This window comes from Galeopterus variegatus, unplaced genomic scaffold, assembly GCF_000696425.1.
Source record: "Galeopterus variegatus unplaced genomic scaffold, G_variegatus-3.0.2 Scaffold608, whole genome shotgun sequence".
NCBI classification, from domain to species: domain Eukaryota; kingdom Metazoa; phylum Chordata; class Mammalia; order Dermoptera; family Cynocephalidae; genus Galeopterus; species Galeopterus variegatus.
In genome coordinates, this window is record NW_007726719.1 from 125,861 (window position 1) to 146,367 (window position 20,507).

Below are 20,507 nucleotides of genomic sequence, written 5' to 3' on the forward strand. Positions count from 1 at the left end.
GGGGACCGGCAACGGGATTGCAACCCTCGGCGTTGCTCCCGTGCCTCGCTCAGCCAGTGAGCGGGAACCGGTCCGTATGTGGGATCCGAACCTTCCGGCGGGAGCGCCGCCGCGCTTCCCAAGCGGCGCACTTATCCAGTGCGCCACCAGGCCGGCCCAATTTTGCATTTCTAACGAACTCCCAGGTGATGCTGTTGTTGCCTGTCTGGGGATCTGGGTTTGAGTAGCAAGGATCCATACCAGCAGTTCTCAAACTTTAGGGTGCTTCCAAATTACCTGGATGGCTTATTAAAACACAGACTGCTGGGCCCTGCCCCTGGAGTTTCTGATTCAGTAAACCTGGGATAGGGCCTGAGAATAAGCATTTCTAATAATCCAGGGTATGCTGATGCTGCTGGTCTGAGGACCACACTTCGAGAATTGCTCTACAGATCTCACTGAAGCGTCTCCCCAGCCCTGTCAGGTGTCTAGAGTTAGGTGCAGATGAGGACGAACAGGAGCCCAGGGAGGGGCAGGACATCAGAGGTCTCAGGCCATGGGATCTGTTTCTGTGGTCCCTGTCATGCTGAACTGAGTTCTCTCTCCTGCCTCCCAGAGCTCTGCAGAGCCAGGCCAGGCTGCAGAGGGCAGGTGCAGATGAGATGCACGTGGCACCACCCACCTGTTGGCGTTCTCCAGGGTCTCCACCTTCTTCCACAGTTCGTTGTTCTCTGATGTGAATGTCTCCACCCTGCAGGGGCCAAGCAGGCACAGGCTCAGGGGGACCCCCCAGACTCACTCTCCCAGCCCCTTGGCCCTGCCCAGCACCATCCCACTCCCTGCGCCCCCTGCCTCTGGGGTCCCAAGAGAGCAGGTTAGGCTGTGGAGTGGTCCCAGGCCCACCACCCCTCCCAGGACACTTACTTCTTTTCTAGACACTCCACATACTCCTTCTTCTTACGGCGGCTCTCCTGGGCCGAGATCTAGAAGAGGCGGACCCAAAACAGGGGTTACCACTGCTACTTGTCCACTTCCTGGCTACCCGCCCCCAATTTCAAGGCTGGCATTGCCAGGGAAGCAGAGACCCCCACCCACCAAGGAAGACCTCTGAAGCCCCAGTGTAGGGCCAGGGCCTGGCTCTGGCTTTACCTTGTTCTTGATCTTTCTTCGGACCCTCTTCAAGGCCTTCTCCTCGGCTTTGGTGAGGGGGAGTTTCGTGGGGATGGGGTAGCCCTCAGCAATCAGGGTACGCTTCTCCTCTTCTGTCAGGAGCAGTGGCCCGGATGTCCCCTGTAATTTCTGTAGGAAGTAGGACATGGTGATCAGGAACCAGACAGGCCTGGGTTCAAATTCAAGCTCTGCCCTGTACTATCTGTATGATCTGAGCAAGGTGCTCCACTCTCTGAGCCTCGGTTTCCTCATCTGATGAAGCAGCGGGTCTGAGTTAAAGCTGGTAACATGTATCAAGAGCTCAGACTGTTCTGGGAACCTAGCATGTTAGGTGCTCAGCACATCATCTGGGGGGCTCCTTGGACCCCATCCCCGAATCCACAGCCTCAAAGCTCTCTTGTCCAGGACCCGCTGAACAGCACTCTCCTCAGATCCTTTCCTATGATTTTGACTTGGGAGGCTCCACATCGATCCCAGGGCTCAGGGCCAGGCTCTGTGTTCCTGGGGGATTCTAGGCATCCTGAGCACTGCTCCCCAAACAGTGCTCCTTGGATGGAGCCTGGTTCCTCCCTCTGGAGGTCAGGAATGTCAAGTTCTAGTCTTGGCTCTGCAACAGTTTGGGCTTCAGCAGGCCTCTTAGGCTTCGTCTCTCTACCTCAGTTTCCTTTCTACCATGAGGTAGGAGTAAAAGGATTCTCACTCCCATCTGCTGGGCAGCACCTCTCTACATTCTGGTAGGGGTGGGGATCAGGCTTGGGGCTCCCCGGACCCTCTCCACTGGTCAGTGCACTGGGTGGGTTTACTCAATTCCTCGCCTCCGAGGTCAGCCCACCCCCAGCTCCTTACGTGAGGGGCGGTGAGGAGAGGTGAGGTGGAGATGGCTGTGGAGGAGCGGGCCATGGGCCGGACAGGGCTGGAGGGGGGCAGAGAGCGGGGACTCTGGGAGCCGTCGCTGTCACTGCCATGGCTGCTGGGGGGCGTTGGAGGCATCTGTACCAGGTCATCTGGGTAGAGCAGGGGAAACCAGGTTAGCAGGGTTGTGTCACAGCTCTGCTCTGACATCAGAGGAAACAAACTATCAGGCCCTTGGTCTCAGCTGTAACATTAGAAGCCCCTCTGCAGTGTCAGAAAGACAGCTGACACCCAGAAGCCAATTCTTGAGTGCCACCCCATTTCTGACTCCACAGAGTCCCAGCTCCTTTAAGCCAGGTCATTGGTGTAGACATCATAGAAGCTGAATTCTTGGGAGACCCTCCCCTATCCCTGACTTCACAGGGTCCAGGTCTTTAAGGCCTCAGCTCAGCAACCCCAGAAGGTGACTGGGGTCTCTGCCTCAAATCCGACCCCTGGGGATCAGGCTGGGCAAACAGCATCCTCTCTCCTCCTCCCTTCCACCCCAAATATTTAGCCATAACCACTCCAGGGTTCCCATTTCCAATTCCAATTTCTGGGTAAGAGGACAGCAGGCCTTGGGATTTCAGCAGATCAGCGAAGAGCCCAACCTCCCCTTCCACGCTGTCCCCTCTGTGGCCATGGCACCAGGAAGAAGGACACTCTGCAGGTGTCAGGAAGAGGTGCCAGAGAGTCCCAGATGCAGGGAGAGCTCAGAATGACCAGATAGTTCCAGGTGCGGAAACCTGGAGCTCCTTGGCAGGGCAGGGCAGGGCGAGGCTGGGAGCAGGAACCCTGCATCCTTCCAGGCTGGCTCAAGGCTGACTCCTGCAGAAGTCTTCTCTCCCTCCTTTGACACTTATTTGCCTCTTATGGATGCAACACTGTAAAGAGCACTGGCCAAGGTCTAGTCCTGACTGTAGCACCCCAACTGTGTGACCTTAGTTATGTTTACTTAACCTCTGTGAAACAACTAAACCTCGTGGTATTTAGCCCAGGGTCTGATACACAGGAGATACTTAATCAATGTTTGATGAATTAATGAGGTGGGATTGGAAAGGTTCCATTAGCCCTTCCTCTGTCCCCTTCTCCCCAGTCTGGTCTAGGGCTGTGCTCCCAAAGCTCCCCGGAGTGGGCTTTTGTTGGTGAGTAGATGCTAAGAGAATTAGCAAAGAGGGTAAGAGGATGTTGGTGACAGTGATGGCAGTAGTAGACTGGGCAACGAGGGGACTGGAAAGAGAAGAGGGAACAGGGATGAACAGAGAGTGGGTAGGGCAGGGAGGAGAGGATATTTTAGCTAAAGATGGGGGTTGTCTAGGGACAGGGGTGGGCTTGATCAAAGGAGTAGGGAGGCTGTCTGTCCAAGACTGGAGGGGGAAATAGCCCCTCCCCTGGGCACACTTACCTGGTGTCACTTTGAGGAACTGGTTCACCTCCTGGGGCTCTGCTTTGATCACTGGCAGCTGAGTCATCTCTCCTGGGGCCTGAAGATGAGACAGATCCAGCTCCATTAGCTGCCCTTGGGACTGTCCCCACCACCTCCCTCCCTGAGGCTGGTGGTCTGCCCTGCACAGTTGGGAAGTAGCTGGGCTTGGAGCTCTGGGCACAGCCCAAGGGAGTGAAGGCAAGTTCTTGCACTTGGAGAAGCCAGGTGACCCTCAAGACAGGAGAAGGTAGTAGTAGTAGTAGTAAAGCTCAGACCTTGAGTCAGAGGAGGGTGTCCTGTGTCCTCTGAGGCAAGGCCCACCTTCCCGGTGGAGGCTGACCCTGCGCTGACTGTGAAGGCCACGTAGGCCTTGGTATGTGGGTTGCCATGAGGACAGAGGTAATGCTGGCGCATTGTAGCTGGCCAGTGAATGGTGACAATTGTACAGAAGAGGGAGCATTGATTGGCTGGGGGCTTAGAGAAAGTTCCCTGAGAAGACAAAGTCTGCAATGGAGTAGAAATAGGAGTAGAATGCAGACAAAGAAGTTTGAAGCAATCAGAGCCCCTAATGGGTTTTAAGAAGGAACTGATGGAATGAGATTTATATTTTTCACAAACATGCATTTCTATTTTCCAACTTGTTCCAGAAAGGACTTCAAGAACATGTGTGGCTTCATACACATGACTACCAACATGCATGTAAGTGGTCTCTTTGTGGAAGGCTTGGTGTTGGGTGTTGAATTTTGTGACATATCTCCCCTCTGGGCCTGCAGCCAGCAGAAAGAAGTCATGATATTGTGCGTGAGACACAGAATCCTGAATTTAGGCAGATGAGTAAGAATCACAGAAGGTTCCAGATGGCAGGGACTTTAGAGATTCCTCGGTCTACTTCCCAGCTCAGCCCTCAAGTGACAGATGAGGGGACTGCAGTGGCAAACTTATGTGGGTCACACAGCTCATTGACAATGCCAACTCCTGGTTCCTGTGCCTTCTGCTAGGGTGTTGTGACCTCACTAGAGTGGAAAGTGTGGGCTTCGGGGTCTGGCAGGCTGAGTTTTGAAGGCAGTCTGGCTGTATGATTTGGGGCAAACTGCTCAACTCCTCAAGCCCCAGTTTCCTTCTCTGAGGCCCCTGCCCAACCTCCATAACCCTGGACGCTGCTGCTGTCACACCTTCCCTTCCTGCTTTGGTGAGGCCTGAGGAGTCCCTGAGCCAGTCTTGGTGATGGTCTTGAAAGATCCTGCACATCTGCAGCCAGACCTTGATCCCTGGGTCAATGGTGGGGCAGGGGGCTGATCTCCCTTGCCTTCGGCCACATACAGTTTGAGCAAGTGACCCATGTGGCCAGCAGGGGGCAGGCCAGCCAAATCCCAACTAGGGCTTTTAAATGACCGTCACACGGTAGAATCTTAGGGCTGGAAGCACCTTAGGTTGGTTCATGTGCCCGTTTTATAGAGAAGGAAGCTGCGGAAGAAAGAGGGAATGCAATGCGCCCAGAGCACATGTGAGGAGCTGAGCTGGGACTCAGGCGGGAACTCTCCCAGGAGCCAGGGGTTGGGTCTCCCATCCCTAAAGGGTCTTAGATTTATAGTTAAATGCTGCTATCTACACATTCATGGAAGTTGGTGGTGGGGGGGTTGGCATGAAAAAGTGGCTTAAAAACGTTAATCTCATAAATGTAAGCAATTGAAGTATAGCATAATTTTAATTTTTTTAAACTTTTATATTTTTGTTTGTTTTTTTGTCTTTATAGCACAATTTTTAAATTTCCATTTTGGTCTTTCTTTTTTAAAATTCTGAAGCTTCGAGAAAAGTAAGTGGCCTGGGCAGTCTCCATCTCTGAGGCCTCGGACCGGTCCCTGATAGCCAGCCCTGACTGGCTCCCTGCAGGCTTTCTTCAGCACACAGTGAGGACCTCAGTTTCCATGGAGGGTACTGTGGTTTGTGTCCCTTGTAGGATGGTGAAAGGGTGGCCAGAGGGGTAGACAGAGGCCAGGCCTGGGAGGTCCCACCCTCAGTCCTGAGGTTACAGTGCTCTCTTTTCTTAGAGCTGGGGGGCACAGGGCTTTGAGCACCTTTTTCCATAGACTCACCAGCCCTTCTTCCTCCCTCAGCCCCTACACACAGACCCCAGGCTCACCTGATGGGGGATGGGCAGCCTGGACAGGGGGCTGAGGCCCAGCAGTGGGGTGGTGGCCATGGCAGCAGCGGCGGCCATGGCTGACGAGGCAGCCAGAGGGTCCACAGGAAGCTCCGGGCTTTGCTCCTGCTTCACCATGATGGAACACAGTTTGTGTCCCAGCGCCCATGCTCCATGTTCCGCATCTGGGGGAAGGGGCAGGACCCAGGCTCAGGGGACTCCTAGAGCAGAGGGCTCAGCACCTCTTCTGTACCCTGGGAGCTGCTCTGGACTGAGGAGAGATGCTAGGGTACACTAGGAGGTGGGCTGGAAAGGCGGAGGGGGCATTTGTAAGGTGAGAGGGCAGGGTGGGCTGGGCTGGAAGAGGTGTAGGCTTCCTCTTCATTCAGCAGCATACAGAATGGGCTTGGACACCAGACCTGGACCCCTCTTGACTAGCTGTGTGGCCTTAGACAAGTTGCTTAACCTCTCTGAGCCTTAGCTTCCTCATCTGTAAAATGGGGAAGGGAAAGGAACAGGACAGACCAGTAGGGAGGTTCTGAGGATTAAACATGCACATAAAACACTCGACACAGCACCTGACAAGAAGTAAATGTTCAGTAAACAGCAGCTATTGTTAACACAATTCTGTAAACATTTGCTGAGCACTGCGCTAGGTGCTGGGGATCTGGCAAGAGTCATGAGCTATTCAGTGCAGGTGGAATGTAAAGGAAAGTGGAAGATGGGGTCCGAGGGGCCAGCAGGTGGTTCAGCCTTGCAAGCTGTGCTCAGAGCTGTGACTTTACCCAAAAGATGATGGGGAGCCACTGAAGAGTTTTGAGCATGTTTGAATGTGTAACTTAGAAAAAGATCACTCTGCACGTGTGTAGGGACTGGACCGGCTGCAGACAAGATGGAAGCAGAGAGACTGCAGGAAGTGTGAAATTGTCCAGGTGGGAGAGGACGAGGCCTGAACAAAGGCAGTGGCCGTGGGGATGGAGTAGAGGGGACATGTTAGAGGCAAATTTAGAAAGAAGAATCCACAGGACCTGGTGACCATGTGGGGGGTGGGAGGTGATGCTCAGGTTTCCTGAGGGTAGCGTCCACCTCCTGCCCACCCGATGGGGCTGGCTTCACCTGGGCAACAGGGCTGGTGGGCTTTACTCCCTTTCCTGATAGGTGCCTACAGTTCTCCACCCAAGTCATCCTTGCTTCCAGTAGCCCCCGTGCCTGGCAGCCAGAGAAGCAGCTGGCAAGACATGGGTATGGTGTGCCAGCATATAAGGGAAAGGCTGGAGGGGACTCTGGACTTTGGGACCTGCTGTGGGTGGGGAGAGGGGTTAGTGGCTGCCTGATCCCACCTTGGAGGCCAGGCCCCACCCTGTTGGGAGCCTGAGTGACCCAACTCTGGGCCACAGGCTGTCCCCAGGCTCCAGGAACACCCACAATCTTCCCAAATTACAGGGCCAGGCCACCGGCCTCCGGGAAGCTGCCCCCTGCAAAAGGCCCACAGACAAATTGCTTTAAAAATAGACTTGGGGTAGCTGAAAAGTTGCTGGGCTGGCACAGAAGGGGTGGATGGAGAACGTGCAACAGGAGGGAGTCCACCCTACACCTCCACCCTTCCCCAGTCTGGGGCCTGAGACCTCATTGAGGTGGCCTCCAGAGGCTTGGCTGAGGCCAGGGCACGGTGGGAAGCTGGGACCTCAGCAGCCACAAGTCCTGGAGTCACTTAAAACCCCAGAAGGTGTATTTGCTCTCATGCGGAGGGGAGAGGTACAAAGGCCCGTCTTTGCCCCATTATTCCCATTAGTAGATGAAGACACCAAGGCTTATTGAGGTTAAGAGGTGTGCCTGTGATCACCTAGCCAACAATGATGGAGCCAGAACCATCTGTATTTGAGGAAATGCCCAAAGGGATCATTTCTAGGTGGGGCATAGTCTGGGTTTTGAGTGCTAATTACCTGAGAGGAAGGACTCAGAGGGCCCTTTGCTTTAAAGGGGGGAGCTGGAGGAGATGGGAGCTTCAGAGAACCCCACCTTCAGGAATATGGGTAGGGTACAGTAGTCTCTCCTAAGTAGCATCTTGGAGGACATCACAGTATGAGGAGGTGGGAAGGGACTACAGTCTTTGTAACTTGTCCACATTTAGTACTTAATTACCCCTGCTCTTTCCTCTAAGTCAGTCGTTCTTAAATCAGAGCATGCATCAGAATCACCTGGAGGGCTGGGCCCTACCCACAGGGTTTCTGACTCAGCATGTCTAGGGTGGGACCTGAGAATTTGCATTTCTAACAAGTTCGCAGGTGCTGCTGGTGTCCATGAACCACACTTTGTGAACCGCTGACCTGAGTCAGCAAAAAGCCCATTTGAGAAGTGCCCACGAGTGTGATCTGAGGGAAAACAAAAAGACAGGGAGCAGCACCCCCTGAGAGAGGTTTGTGGGAGTCTCAGGCTGCAGGTGCCCCCTCCTGTCCCTCCAAAGCTTCCTCCCTCCTGGGCCTTCTGGGCCCTTCCACCTTTTACCTTGGGTGGTGTCCTCCATCTTGATGGGCACAAGGGGGCTCTGAGGCGCGGAGTCTCCGCTCAGGGAGTAGCTGTGCTCGGCCTGGATGCCTGGCGTGGGGGAGTCCAGTTCCATGTCCAGTAGAGGGCTCTTCTCATCCAGCACGGGGTCATCAAAGAAACTGCTGAACAGATCATTGGAGAAGTCCTCCATGTTCTCCCCAAAGTGGTCCAGGTGCTCAGGAAAGGGCTAGGGAAGGAGCAGGGGACAAGAAGGAATTCAGCGTGGCTTGGGAGAGGGTATAGGTGCTGCTGTGGAGGTAAGCCACCCCTGCCACCGCCGTCACTGCAGCCTCCCCGTTGCTGCGCCCACTTCTGTTATTGCTACCAGCATCCTCCAATCTCCCCTCTACCAACATCACCAGCTCTTACATTTTTATCACTGCTGTTACCACTGTCCTCACGTGATCTCCACTGCCATCTCCTCCCTCACCATCATTATCCCCAAGGGTGAGCTATGGATTGGGTCAGAGACTCCCTAGACCAGGCAACAGGGCGCTGGGCTCTGTGAGCTTGGTCAAATCACTTAAGCTGCCTGAATCTGTTTCTCAGTCCACCCTACCTCTTTCATAGCTGATGTGAAGACTAAATCAAAGAATAACTGCGTGTCTAGGCCAGCAAGTTTGTATACCAAAGGCAGTATTAGTGACTTTTGTATTAGCTTTTGCTGGGATGTGGGGAGAGAGTGATGCAGGGTGGTGGGATTCCAGTCCCCTCATTAGCACAGTCCCCATCTGTCCTCATGCCTCCAATGTCTCCCTTTCCCAAGCCATTCTTTATACAAAGAGATTAAACTCTGGAGCCATAAGACTTAGGTTCAAATCCTGGCCTTGATACTTCTAGTTATGACTCAGTGCTGTTCAAACTGTGGGCGATGACTCGTTAACGGGTTGTGAAATCAATTTAGTGGATCATGACCAGAATTTAAGAAAAAATAAAGCAGAACAACATAGAGTAGAAAATATTGGAGTGTACTGCACATAAGTGAAGTTAAATACCAGGCAAAAATTTCATCTCAGTTGTGTGTGAGTGCAGGTCACAATGTAACATATATTTCTATGCTTTTTTTTTTTTTTTTTTGGTGGCTGGCTGGTACAGGGCTTGAACCCTGGACCGTGGTGTTATCAGCACTATGCTCTAATGAACTGAGCTAACTGGCCAGCCAACAATGGCCATCTATAATTTTTTTAAACGTATTTCTTAGAAATAAAAAAGCCTGAAATATCTTGGTCTTCATGATCTAGGAAAGTTAATTAACCTCTGTCTCATTTCCTTCTCCAAACAGTGGGACTGCTAATAGTTCCCACCTGCTAAGACTGCTGTGAGGATTGAACAAATTAATACACGTAAAGCACTTAGAAGAGTCTCCAGCACATAGTAATTGCTCAACAAATGTTACTTCTTATCATTAATAAAGCATCCCAGTAGCTGACACATAGTGGGTTCTTGTACATTATTTTTTTCTCTCTAAAGAATTACGAATGTTTAAAAAAATATTACTATTGTTCATTAAATGTTTAAAGAAATATTACTATTGTTCATTCTTTATTTATTAAATGAATAAATTTGCTGATGAGTTGGAAGAGAATGTTTAAAAAAATATTACTATTGTTCATTCTTTATTTATTAAATGAATAAATTTGCTGATGAGTTGGAAGAGATGGGGGTGGGGGTTGCTTCCAGCCCTGAAACCCCACCTGGTGAGTGGTTAAGGACTGGCATGGGGGTGGGGTGGGGATTGGATCAAGGTCTGGAATTGTTGGCCTGTTCTGGCCTGGAATGTTAGGAGTTTGTCCTAATCCAGGAGGGATGAATAGAGAAGCTTTCCGTCTGAGAATAATCAGCACCACATGAGTCCATCAGCCCTCATGGAGCAGGGGATGAGCACAGCTCTGGAGTCACATAGACTCGCTTTCGACTCCTAGCTCCACTACTTGCTAAGTTACTTAACTTCTCCGTGCCTCAGCTTCCTTACCCATAAGGGAGAAATAATAGTTCCTACCTCATAGCATTGTTAAGAGGATCAAGCATCTGTTAGATGCTTAGTAGTCACCTCTTAGGATTATGAGGATAACATAAGTAAATACATATAAAACACTTAGAACCGTGCCTAGTATGTAGTAAGTGCTCAATTCAACTCTGGTCCTGATCTGAACTTGGAACCAATGGGGGGTGGGGGTGTGGTTTGGACTTTCCCTCCAAAGAAGCGTAATCAGAGAATCCAGGACAAAATGAGTTCAGGAACCCCACTGACAGAGTTACTTTCCCTACTCCCCAGTTTGCTGAAAATCATAATCGTTGTCCTACATTTTTGTTGTGGTTTTAACCTTTCGAAGCGCTCTCATACGTGTCATTTCATTTAATATTCACAATTACCCAGTAAGATAAGGAAGTTGCATATGTGCATTTGACAGATAGGGAAACTGAGGCCCAGGGAGCCCAGTAGAGCAGAGAGGCATTCACAATTCTTCACTGCCCAGTCCTTCCCCAACTGCAGCAGACACTTCCCTGTTCAGTAATTGCCTGTTTGCCAGGCTGTAAACTCCTGGAGGCAGAGTCTGTATCTTGGTCACCTGTTGGATCCCAGCACCTGGCTCAAGATAGACACTCAATAAATATTTGTGGAGGGACAGATGCCCTGTACCAAACAGGGCAATGCCATCAGTATATCAATTGTCCATCAATGGCTGGGGTGAGGTAGTACCAGGTCAGAAGCCTCAGCTGAACCAGTCTCTAAGAATAACTGTGATCCCAGACAGAAGCCATTTATAGGGTGCAACCCCCCACCCCCCAACCACCCGCCAGCCACAGCCAGGGCTGTGCTAGCCATACCCTCCCCAGAGTCCTGGCCAGTCCGGCTGGGGGCGCTTCCTCCTTGCTCTCTCCCTCAGGGTCTCTCAAAGTCCTGGTGTGGGGCTGGGGCCCAGTGGGAGGGGGCTGTGAGGAGAGGAAGAGCGGTGAGTCAGCTGCTAAGGTATTTCTCCAGCAGCTGCTTCTCAGGCGATAAGGGTTTGCCAAGCTCTTTGTCGGGGCCTGGGAGAGGAGAGACTCTTCCTCTAGTCTGGACTGGGGTCCCTTAAGGTCTTAGTTCCAAGCAAATGAACCACGGTCTTCTCAAAGACCCCTCTGGGGTGCCCACAGGAACCTGCAAAGAGAGCTCAGTTGGCCTCCCTTTTGAGCAGCCCCCACCCCACCTGCTAGAAACAGCAGCCAAAGCCCAGCAGGATGGAGCTTCCAGAGTGGTGGGAGCCAAGTGTGGAAGCGGAGGGCGGCCAAGGGGCATGCAGGGTGGGGGTGGAGGACGCACTCAGACACTCCGGTTTTACTTGCTCAGGGCTTCCTGGGGTTTTGGGCGGATGGTGGGCACTTCCCATCGGGGACTTCCCTTAGAGAGCTTTGTAGCCCTACTTCCATCTGGTGCTTGGCCTCTCATAGCAGCTCGGTTATGGTTGGTTCACACCATCAATTTAGAGGCGGAAGGGACCTGAGAAAGCTCATGGTCCACGCCCCCCCAGCCCCCATTTGCTAATGAGAAAACTGAGGTTGAGAGAGGGAAAGCCATCTACCCAGGGCCTCACAGTGAGCTGGAGATTTTGAGGGTAGGAGATCTGGGGCTGCACTGGGGTGTGCGGACGCTAGTTCCCTCCCCTCCCAACCACACCCAGTCCTCCCCCGAGTCCGCACACAAGAAGTTCAGGTTGAGCAAATCCGATGGAAACTGGAGGGAGGGGCGGGGCCGACGTCCAGGAGACCATGAACGGCAGGGGGCTGGGGTCTGCGTCAAGAGGGGGATTGGGTTCTATTGGAGATGAGCGTTCTACGGGGGTGCCTTTCCAGGCAACGGGGGTGGGAAGCCAGAAGGAAATATTATGATTTGTTTCCCTCCTTGTTAAAGACTTTTTCCTACAGTCGTGCCAATATAAGCTCTTTCTCGGCTGCCGCGCGCAGCCGGCGCCGGCTCCACTCTCTTGGAGGAGAGCTTCCCGAGCTCTCCGGCTCGCTGACCCGCATCCCCCTCGTCTCGGTTGCACCTCCTCTTGGAGCCCGGCCTCAGCCGCCCGCCTTTTGGGGAAGGATCCCGGTCCTGCCTCAGCGCGGCCCACAAAGGGTTAACCGGGGCGCGCTGGGGCCGCCCCTCGCCGGAATCCGGCCTGCTCATTGGCGGGAGCCGCAGAGTCCCCGGCCAATGGAGCGGCCGCCCGCGGCTGCGGGGAGGGCTCCGGAGGAGTGAAGGGCTCGCGCGAGGGTCCCCGGCCTGCGCTGGCGGCCCCGCCACGGGGCAGGACCGGGGGTGTCGAGTCCCGCCTGTGTCTGGTGCAGCGGCAGAAAGGCCCGGCGGTGGCACGGCTCCGTCCCCTCCCCCCAGCGTTGGGCAGTGCAGAGGGAGGGTCTCCTCCCACGTCCGCCGCTCGGAGGGCGGGGGGCCCCAGTCCTCAAGCCCCCTCGCGGCTCTCGCGGCTCCTTCCGCCCCTCCTCGAACACTACTACGACGGGGCGCACTGATGGGACAGCGGGGTCTCCGTCCCTCGTGGGGGAGAGGGACACTCCCGGGGCGGTAACTGAACCGGCTCAGCCTCCTCTCCGCGCCCCCTCCCCTCGGCCCGAGCTGCTCGGCGCCTGCACCCCCATCCTGGCTGGTGCCCCTCCCCCGGCCCAGGCTGGTTCAGTCTGTGCTTGGGGAACGGAGGCAGGAGACCGGAGCGGGTCCAGGCTGAGCTGTGGGATAAGGGGTGGTGGTGGGGGGAATCCCGAGCCCGGACATTCCTTCCGAGAGAGCGAGCTCTGGGGAGGGATGGGAGGAGAGTCCTCTCACATTTCCCCCTTTCTTCCCCCGCGGGCTGGGCCCACGGACCGCCCCCCACCCCCCAACACACACTGACCCATACATTCCCGGACGGTTACTTGCCTCGTGGTCACTAGAAAATTGCCCCCATTTCAAACTGGAGGGCCACAGTGTGAGTCACTGCTGTGCCCAGAGTGGAGGCGGGGAGTAAGGTCAAGAGAGAGCAGGCGAGGTGGGCCCCTGGGTGTCCGGTTGTCAGCCGAAGCTCCCTGTCCTTAAGCATCAGCATCAGGGCATTTGGGGGTCCTAAGAAACCCAGGACTTGTCTTCCCAGAGCCAGACTCTAAGGCTGTGAAAGGAAAAGGCACCGGACCGAGACTCAGGAGGCCCTAGTTCCAGACCCAGTTCTGCTCCGAGATCCAAGCAGGGGCAGGTGGTGTCTCCTCTCTGGGCCTCAGTTTCCTCATCTGTTATAGTCTGTGTCCCTATTAAAACAGGGGTGGCAGGGACAGGGTGAAGTGAATTAATCCTCAGAGAGTGGGGCTCTTTTCCTCTGCCGTGGCCTCTCTGGAGACTGGAAGGGTTGAAGCCAGTTCTCCCTGTCCCTGGAGCCAGCCCCTCCCTGAGCCTTCCTGGCAGGGCATGGGGGTTTAGGGGAGCACATTGTTCCAACCTCCAACCTCACTCTCATCCTCCGCTCCCCACAGGCCCAGGGAAGGCGGCTGCTGAGGTTTCATACTTTCCCCCTACCGAACTATTCACCACAGAGCCCAAGTCCAAATAAGCAGAAATATTTTTGTGTGTGTGCATGTGTATGTGTGTGTGCACACGTGCACATGCTACACAGACACAAGCTGGGAAGTTCCTTCTTACACAGGGGAACACCACCTCTCTGACACCACAGAATGAAAGATACACATACCCATTGAACATTTGGACAATTCCATGTACGGCATTGCACAGGTGCTATCACATGTACTCACACACCCTCACGGGCTCACATGGCTGACACTCTCAGGTGCGAACGCAAATCCAATAAGGACACACTCATCAGATGTGGTCAGATAGACACAGATTCACATATGCACACTCATGCACATATGCAGTCACCCCAGACATGGGCTCACACAGACATGGTCATGCACACCCATACACACACACACATCTCACACGATCACAGAACTAAATGCTGACTGCGCCAAGCCACGTGCCTGAGATGACTGAATCAGGTGAGTCCCAGTGAGGGAGACTGGGAGCCCGAGGCAAGGAGCTCACTCGAACAGTGAGGGCTGGGACTGGCAGAGGGGACAACATGAGGATTGAATTTCTCTATGCCAGTGTGTGCTGAACAAAGGAAGGGAGAAAGGAAGGGGCAGGCTGGCACCCACTGCAGGCTGCCTCTGCAGCCTCCAGCCCTGTTACTGCAGCACTCCAGTTCCCCCTCCTGACACTGGTAACCCTGCCCTGGCCAGGCCAGGCCACAGGTCTCTCAAGTGCCTGGCCAGCCCCTGGCATCTTCTGACCAGGCGGCCTATGTGCTGTGGCCCAGCCCTGGGGTGGGCGCCAGGCACTGTCTGGGCAGGAAGAAGCAATGGCAGTGAGTGCAGCCGCCCAGGGCTGGATTAGCTGTGACTGGCACCATGGAGGGCACAGCAGCCCACAGTTTGGCTGCTTGAGACGCTGGTCCATAGGAAGTGGCCAGAGGATCCCTCTGGGACAGCTCAGGACACTGGAAACCAAATGCCAGGACTGGCGCTGGGGGCCTCTGGAGAATAAGGGCAACAGTCACATGCATATATTCATCATTCATGCATTCATATTTACTGAGCACCTACTGTGTGCCCAGCTCTGCAGACCCAGAGGTGAACAAGGCCTAATTCCTGCTCTCAAAAGGCTTTCTGACTAGTGATATAACTACCCTATCTATAAAGGTTGGTCCAAGTCTTGAACTTTTATTCCACCCCAGAGCATTCTCCATCTTGCATTAAGAGGGATCTTCTAAAACCCAAAAGTGACTGTTATTCCCTTGCTCAATATCCATCGATGACTCCCTACTGCCCTTATGATAGAGTCCAAATTCCTTAGTGTAGCTTGAAATGATCTAGCCATGTTGCCTCTGCATCTTGCTGTTTCCCATTCTTGTCCATATCTTTGCAGCCTAGCATCGGTCCCAACACGCAATAGGTTCACAGATGTTTGCTAAGTGACTGACTGACTGAATGAGTGGGTGGATGAAGGAATGCGTCAGTGAACGAATGGACTTTTTTCTGCAGCAGAGCTTCCAGGAATTACTGTCCTGAATTCTGCTCCAATGCTAGCTTGCTCCTGCTCCAGGCAGAGTTTCCATGCACCTGGACTGCTTCCCTTGGCTCCTCCCTGGTGGGGCCTGCTGTACCCATTCTCCGGGTTGTTCTTCACCAGGGCCTTTTTGGTTTTAAGCCCCAGCCAGATCAGGTACCTGGGAAGCACAGACCCCACTCAGTGCTGGAGGAGCTGCCCCCAGGCTTAGGCCAGGCCAAAGGGTATAAATAGAGCCCAGTGGCCTACCAGCCAGAGCTGCTTTCCCAGCCCCTGGCCAGCTGGAAGGCCCTCCTCAGCTGGAGCCTACCACTGGGCTCTGGCTAGAATTCCCTTGGCCTTTTCCCTTTCCTCAGTGCACTCAGCATTCGGCCTCTGGCTTCCTCAGCGGTCCGCCTGTCTGAGTTGTCCTCAGGTTTTATTTTTGGAAGAAGTGGTATTCTCTCTCCTGACTTACTCCCTTGCGTTCGGGAAGGTGTGGGATCCTTGGGCTCAGCTGGGGATCAGGCTATGACTCCAACCCTTGGGGTCTGGATGTCTCTAGGCCTCCAAGGGAGGGGGTCTCCAAAGACTCCTGACCCACCAGATGCTTCAAAGCCAGCTGCCTCTGCTTTCCTTCCCCCACCCAGTGTGTGACTAATGCCTGCCCTTGCTCTTCTTGAAGAGCCCCACGATGGCCAAAAGAAATCATTACAATTTTAGAGCTGAAAGGAATTTTGGCATCATTAGGTCCACCCCCTCTTATTTGCAGAGGCAATGGTTACAACCCCGTTCTATTCCTGGCTCTGCTATGTCCTGTGCAGCCTTGGGCAAGTTATTTAAACTCTCTGAGCCTATCTCAGCTGTAAAATGGGGGAATTTATAGCTATCCCACCAGATTGCTGTGAGGATTAATCATGCATGAGATAACATTTGTAAAGTGCTTTATACAATGCAGGACACATAGAAGGCTCTCATTCACAAGTTATTTAAACTCTCTGAGCCTATCTCAGCTGTAAAATGGGGGAATTTATAGCTATCCCACCAGATTGCTGTGAGGATTAATCACGCATGAGATAACATTTGTAAAGTGCTTTATACAATGCAGGACACATAGAAGGCTCTCATTCAACATAGCTATTATTGTTACAGATGGGGAAAACAGAGCTGGGGATAGGAGGGGACTTACCCACAATCACACAGCTCAAGGTAAGCGGCCATTTCCAGAGCCATTCATTTGTCTCTATCTCCCTTCCAAGAAGAAGGGAGGGGCTGGCACCAGCCCAAAGGAAGAATTTTCTTGAGTCAGTGACATGGGCAAACCCCTGGAAAGGGTCTTCTGGGTCTGTCTCCTACCACATGCCCAGGCCACCTCTGGGGCAAGCAGTTCCTATTCATTTGTCTCTATCTCCCTTCCAAGAAGAAGGGAGGGGCTGGCACCAGCCCAAAGGAAGAATTTTCTTGAGTCAGTGACATGGGCAAACCCCTGGGAAGGGTCTTCTGGGTCTGTCTCCTACCACATGCCCAGGCCACCTCTGGGGCAAGCAGTTCCTCCATTGCCCCAGTGCCCTCGTTCTTGCTCACTGAGGGCAAGTGGTCTGGAGAGGAGACCCTAGCAGTCAGCCCCAAGGTGGACCCCAGGCCAGTGGAGTGGGACTCTGAGAGGAGGGGGGATTGTGTGTCCTGACATCACAGAGCGGAGAAGCTAGAGCCACAGCCGTGTGGGCCAGCTGGGGCCCTTCCAGCACGTCCAGATGTCTCAGGAATGTGCTGAGCTGGGAACTACCTCGCTCCTTCCCTCGCCACCCCCAACCCCTCATCCCCTCTCCTGCTTGCTCAAGCTCTGCCTCCACCCCACCCCCTCTGCCTTCCCCTTTCATCTCTCCCTGGAGGCCTCCTGTCCACTGTTCCTCTGGTACCTTGCCATAGCCTAGCTCCCTCTCCATCCTCTGAAGGGGCTGTGAAATGCAGGAGCCCTTCCCCTTCTGCAGACCCCATGGGCTGACCATGTGGGGTGGGGGGAGATGGGAGCCTGAGCTAACTGGGAGGGGAGAGTTCTGAGTAGATAGCACATGCCAGATCCCAAATGTGGATCTGATTTGCAGCCCTGGAGAGAAAGGGGTGAAGGCTTTGGGGCGGCAGAGGGCAGGGCTGGGCTTCCTCTCTGGGATGATGGTGAGAGGGGATCTGGGAATTTTGTCCCAGCCATTGGGTGGGAGGGCCAAGGTGGTGGGGTGCCAGGCTGGCTGGGCTCAGGAGGGGGGTTCAGATCCTTCTAGGCCCCTGGTCAATGAGGACATGATTTGCCTTATAGTGGAGGGTCCTGAGCTGTAGGAGGGGTGGGGGAACCCCATTAGGATCTTGGGGTTGGGCCAGAAGACAGGACATGTTTGGGGCTGGAGCTCCCAACCCTGAAGAGGGACAGCCTGTTCCTCTGCAAGGGTGGAGTTGCCTTGGTCCTCCCCAGGCCAGCCCGGCCCTGAGTGCTGGAGATGAAAGAGCCAGAAGGGAACTGGTACGCCTGGCCCAGTGTGAGAGTCACATAGGGGCACGGTGTGGAAGTCAGAAGAGAGAAGGGACCTGGGGTCAGCTGCTGCCCAGGAAGGCCCCAGTTCTGTTTCTCCTGGGGGAGGGTCTCTGATCATCCAGACAGGCTGACAGCTGAGGTCCCCCTAATGGATCCTAGACATCCCAGTACTGAGACACTGAGACGGTTCAGAGCAGATGGGGACCACCACCTTGTCCAGCTCAGACCATTCATTGGCTCCCTTCTGCCTGCTGAAAAAACTCCCAGTTCACTAGCGTGGTATTGTGTCATGAACTGATCCTAACTTACCATTAGAGCTGAAGCCCCCTCCTCTTTTCTTTCTTCCAGCCTAGTTGTACTGACCACTCCCAGTTCCTTAAACCCACTGTGAGCTCCACTGCTGCAGGGCCTTTGCTTATTCCATTCCCTGTTCCTGGAATGCTCTGCCCTTTATCTCCTCATTACAACTCCTTCTGTCCTTTAAGGCCCTGCTCGAATGTCCCTTTCTCCAGGAAGCCTTCCTTCCCTGATCACCCAATTTAAAGTGCTTTCCCTCTCTGTACCACCATAGCACTTACAGACTATTAGGTCATTGGTTAATATCATGCCTTGAAATCTAATTATGCACAATGGGACCCATGAGTCCCTCTAAACTTTAACTTTCTTGAGGGTGGAATCTAGGATGGATTTCATCCTCGAACCCTCACACAGGGCCTAACATCTATGATGCCTAATAATAATGGTCACAACAACAACAACAACAACAACAACAATAATAATAATAATAGCTAATATTTATGTGCCAGGCACTGTTCTCATTCTTTGCATGAAGTATCTCATTTAAGCTTCAGAAGATAGAGTAAGTATTATTAGTACTCTCACTCTATGGATAAGGAAGCTGAAGCACAGAGAAGTTAAGAAGCTTGCCCAGGTTCATTCACTTAGCAAGTGGTTGAGTCAGGATTTGAACCCAAGCTCTCACCACAGAGCCTGTGCTCTTCAGCACCCACAACAACACTGGTTGCTAAAGGAGTCATCCTGCTGTCCCATCCCTGTGCCTATTACAGAGCCCCACTCCATGCATTGGGTCCATACCTGGGGTCCTAGTTCTGTTCCTTCCCTGGCCATCTCTCTCCTGATGCCCAGAAAAGCAGAGCCCTGAGAAGGGGCCTGGGGCTTTCTGGCTTTACCCAAAGAAGATACCTTCCATCTCCAGAGTGGTCAGACAGAAAAATAAAATCCCTGTCATCAGGGCTTAGCACAGGGCTGGAGAAAGTGGAACATTCCTCCAAGGGCTGACCAATGCTGAGGACTACCTTTTCAGGCAGTGACCACAACAAATAGAATAAAAACAGCAGTAGCAACTATTGTATGGAGGGTTTACAGTGCACCAGGCATGGTGCTAGGTCCCCTACAAAAATTTCTCATTGAATCCTCATAAGAACCCTATGTTTTACCATCATCCCTACTTTATGGATAAGAAAAATAAACTCCAAGAGGTTAAAGCACCTGCCCAAGCTCACATGGATGACATGTGATGAGAGCCAAGGTTTGCTCCTGGGTCTGAGCCATGCTAAAGCCAACCATTAATGGCCAGCCCGCCCCACCTCAGGTATGACTCAGCTTGCTAGTGCTTGTCGAGTTATTTGCCATCTGACCTGCAGACCTGACGTCTACTCAGGTTGGGCCTGGAAGTAGGCACCCAGTCTCAGGACTTTCTTGTTCAGAATATGACCAGGGTGGGGTGGATTCAGGGTCTACAGCTCACTTCTTCCCCAAACTTATGGGGCTTTGAGAGACCAAGATATTCAGAGCTGGATCTATTTCTTAAGCCAGGTGTTGAGTTCCCAGGTATCTGTTTTATTATACTTTATAATTCATAGATATGCATTGTCTGTACTCTTTTAGTGTATAATATATTTCATAATTGAAAAGGCCATTGTGATAAAGTGAAAGGTAGAGGTGGGATTTAGGCTAAGATTCATTAGTTGAATAAATGAATAAATGAATGAATAAATAAATAAATAAAATCCACTTTAAAAAAAGGACCATCAAAGTGGAAGTGTGGAAGTGTCCTTTCTTTCACTATTCATTTCTCTGTCATCCCCACGCCACTGGACCTTTCCTCCCACCCATCCTTCCATCCTCCCACCCATTTCATTTATCCATCATCTCCCCACTCAACCCTTCCTTCCTTCCTTCCTACCTACCTTCTAGTAAATAAAGATATCCTGAGCACTCAGACACTATAGCTACTGCTGGGGAATAGCCAAAAATAATGAACACTCTGTGCCCTCAAGGAACCCTGAGTCTACTTCAGCAATGAGGAAGTCAAGGCCCAGAAAAGGAAAGTGACTTGCCCAAGGTCACACAGCAAGGTAGGGAAATAAGGTGAGGAAGGCATTCCAGATGGAGGTGAACCTGGGGGCAAAGGCTCAGGTCTATTCGCCTCCAACCCAAACCCCCTCAGTCACTGCTGGGAAGCTGCCCCCGGCTCTCCGGCTCTCCGTGAGGGCCTGCAGGGCCTGCCTCACTCCACTGCTGCTTTCATTTTTGTTATTCTTTCAGAAGGGGAGGAGGGGGGCGTGGCTGCTGCTGTCCAGCTGTTAAGTCAGACCACACATCCCAGCCCAGATATGTCAGCCTCTCTGTGATGGGTGAAATGGCTTTTGGGCGAAGAGCCAAGGGCCAAGAAGTGGCGGCGAGGGCTCTGTCCCAGGAGAGTTGGGGGACGATGCGCACTGAACCCAGCAGCAGGGAAGCCCGTTAT

The 20,507-nt window shown here is 53.1% G+C and overlaps 1 protein-coding gene across 1 annotated transcript in view; it reads right to left on the reverse strand.

Moving 5' to 3' along the window:
• Nucleotides 1–20,507, reverse strand: part of CREB3L1 (cAMP responsive element binding protein 3-like 1) — a 33,635-nt gene that overhangs the window by 6,307 nt on the left and 6,821 nt on the right. Inside the window, exons 2-8 of the mRNA XM_008570497.1 lie at nt 8,112–8,340; nt 5,607–5,791; nt 3,446–3,524; nt 1,996–2,153; nt 1,129–1,278; nt 904–962; nt 662–730 (exon numbers count right to left, since the gene is read on the reverse strand). Coding sequence (XP_008568719.1) covers nt 662–730; nt 904–962; nt 1,129–1,278; nt 1,996–2,153; nt 3,446–3,524; nt 5,607–5,791; nt 8,112–8,340 — 929 coding nt within the window. The remainder of the gene's footprint in view (nt 1–661; nt 731–903; nt 963–1,128; nt 1,279–1,995; nt 2,154–3,445; nt 3,525–5,606; nt 5,792–8,111; nt 8,341–20,507) is intronic.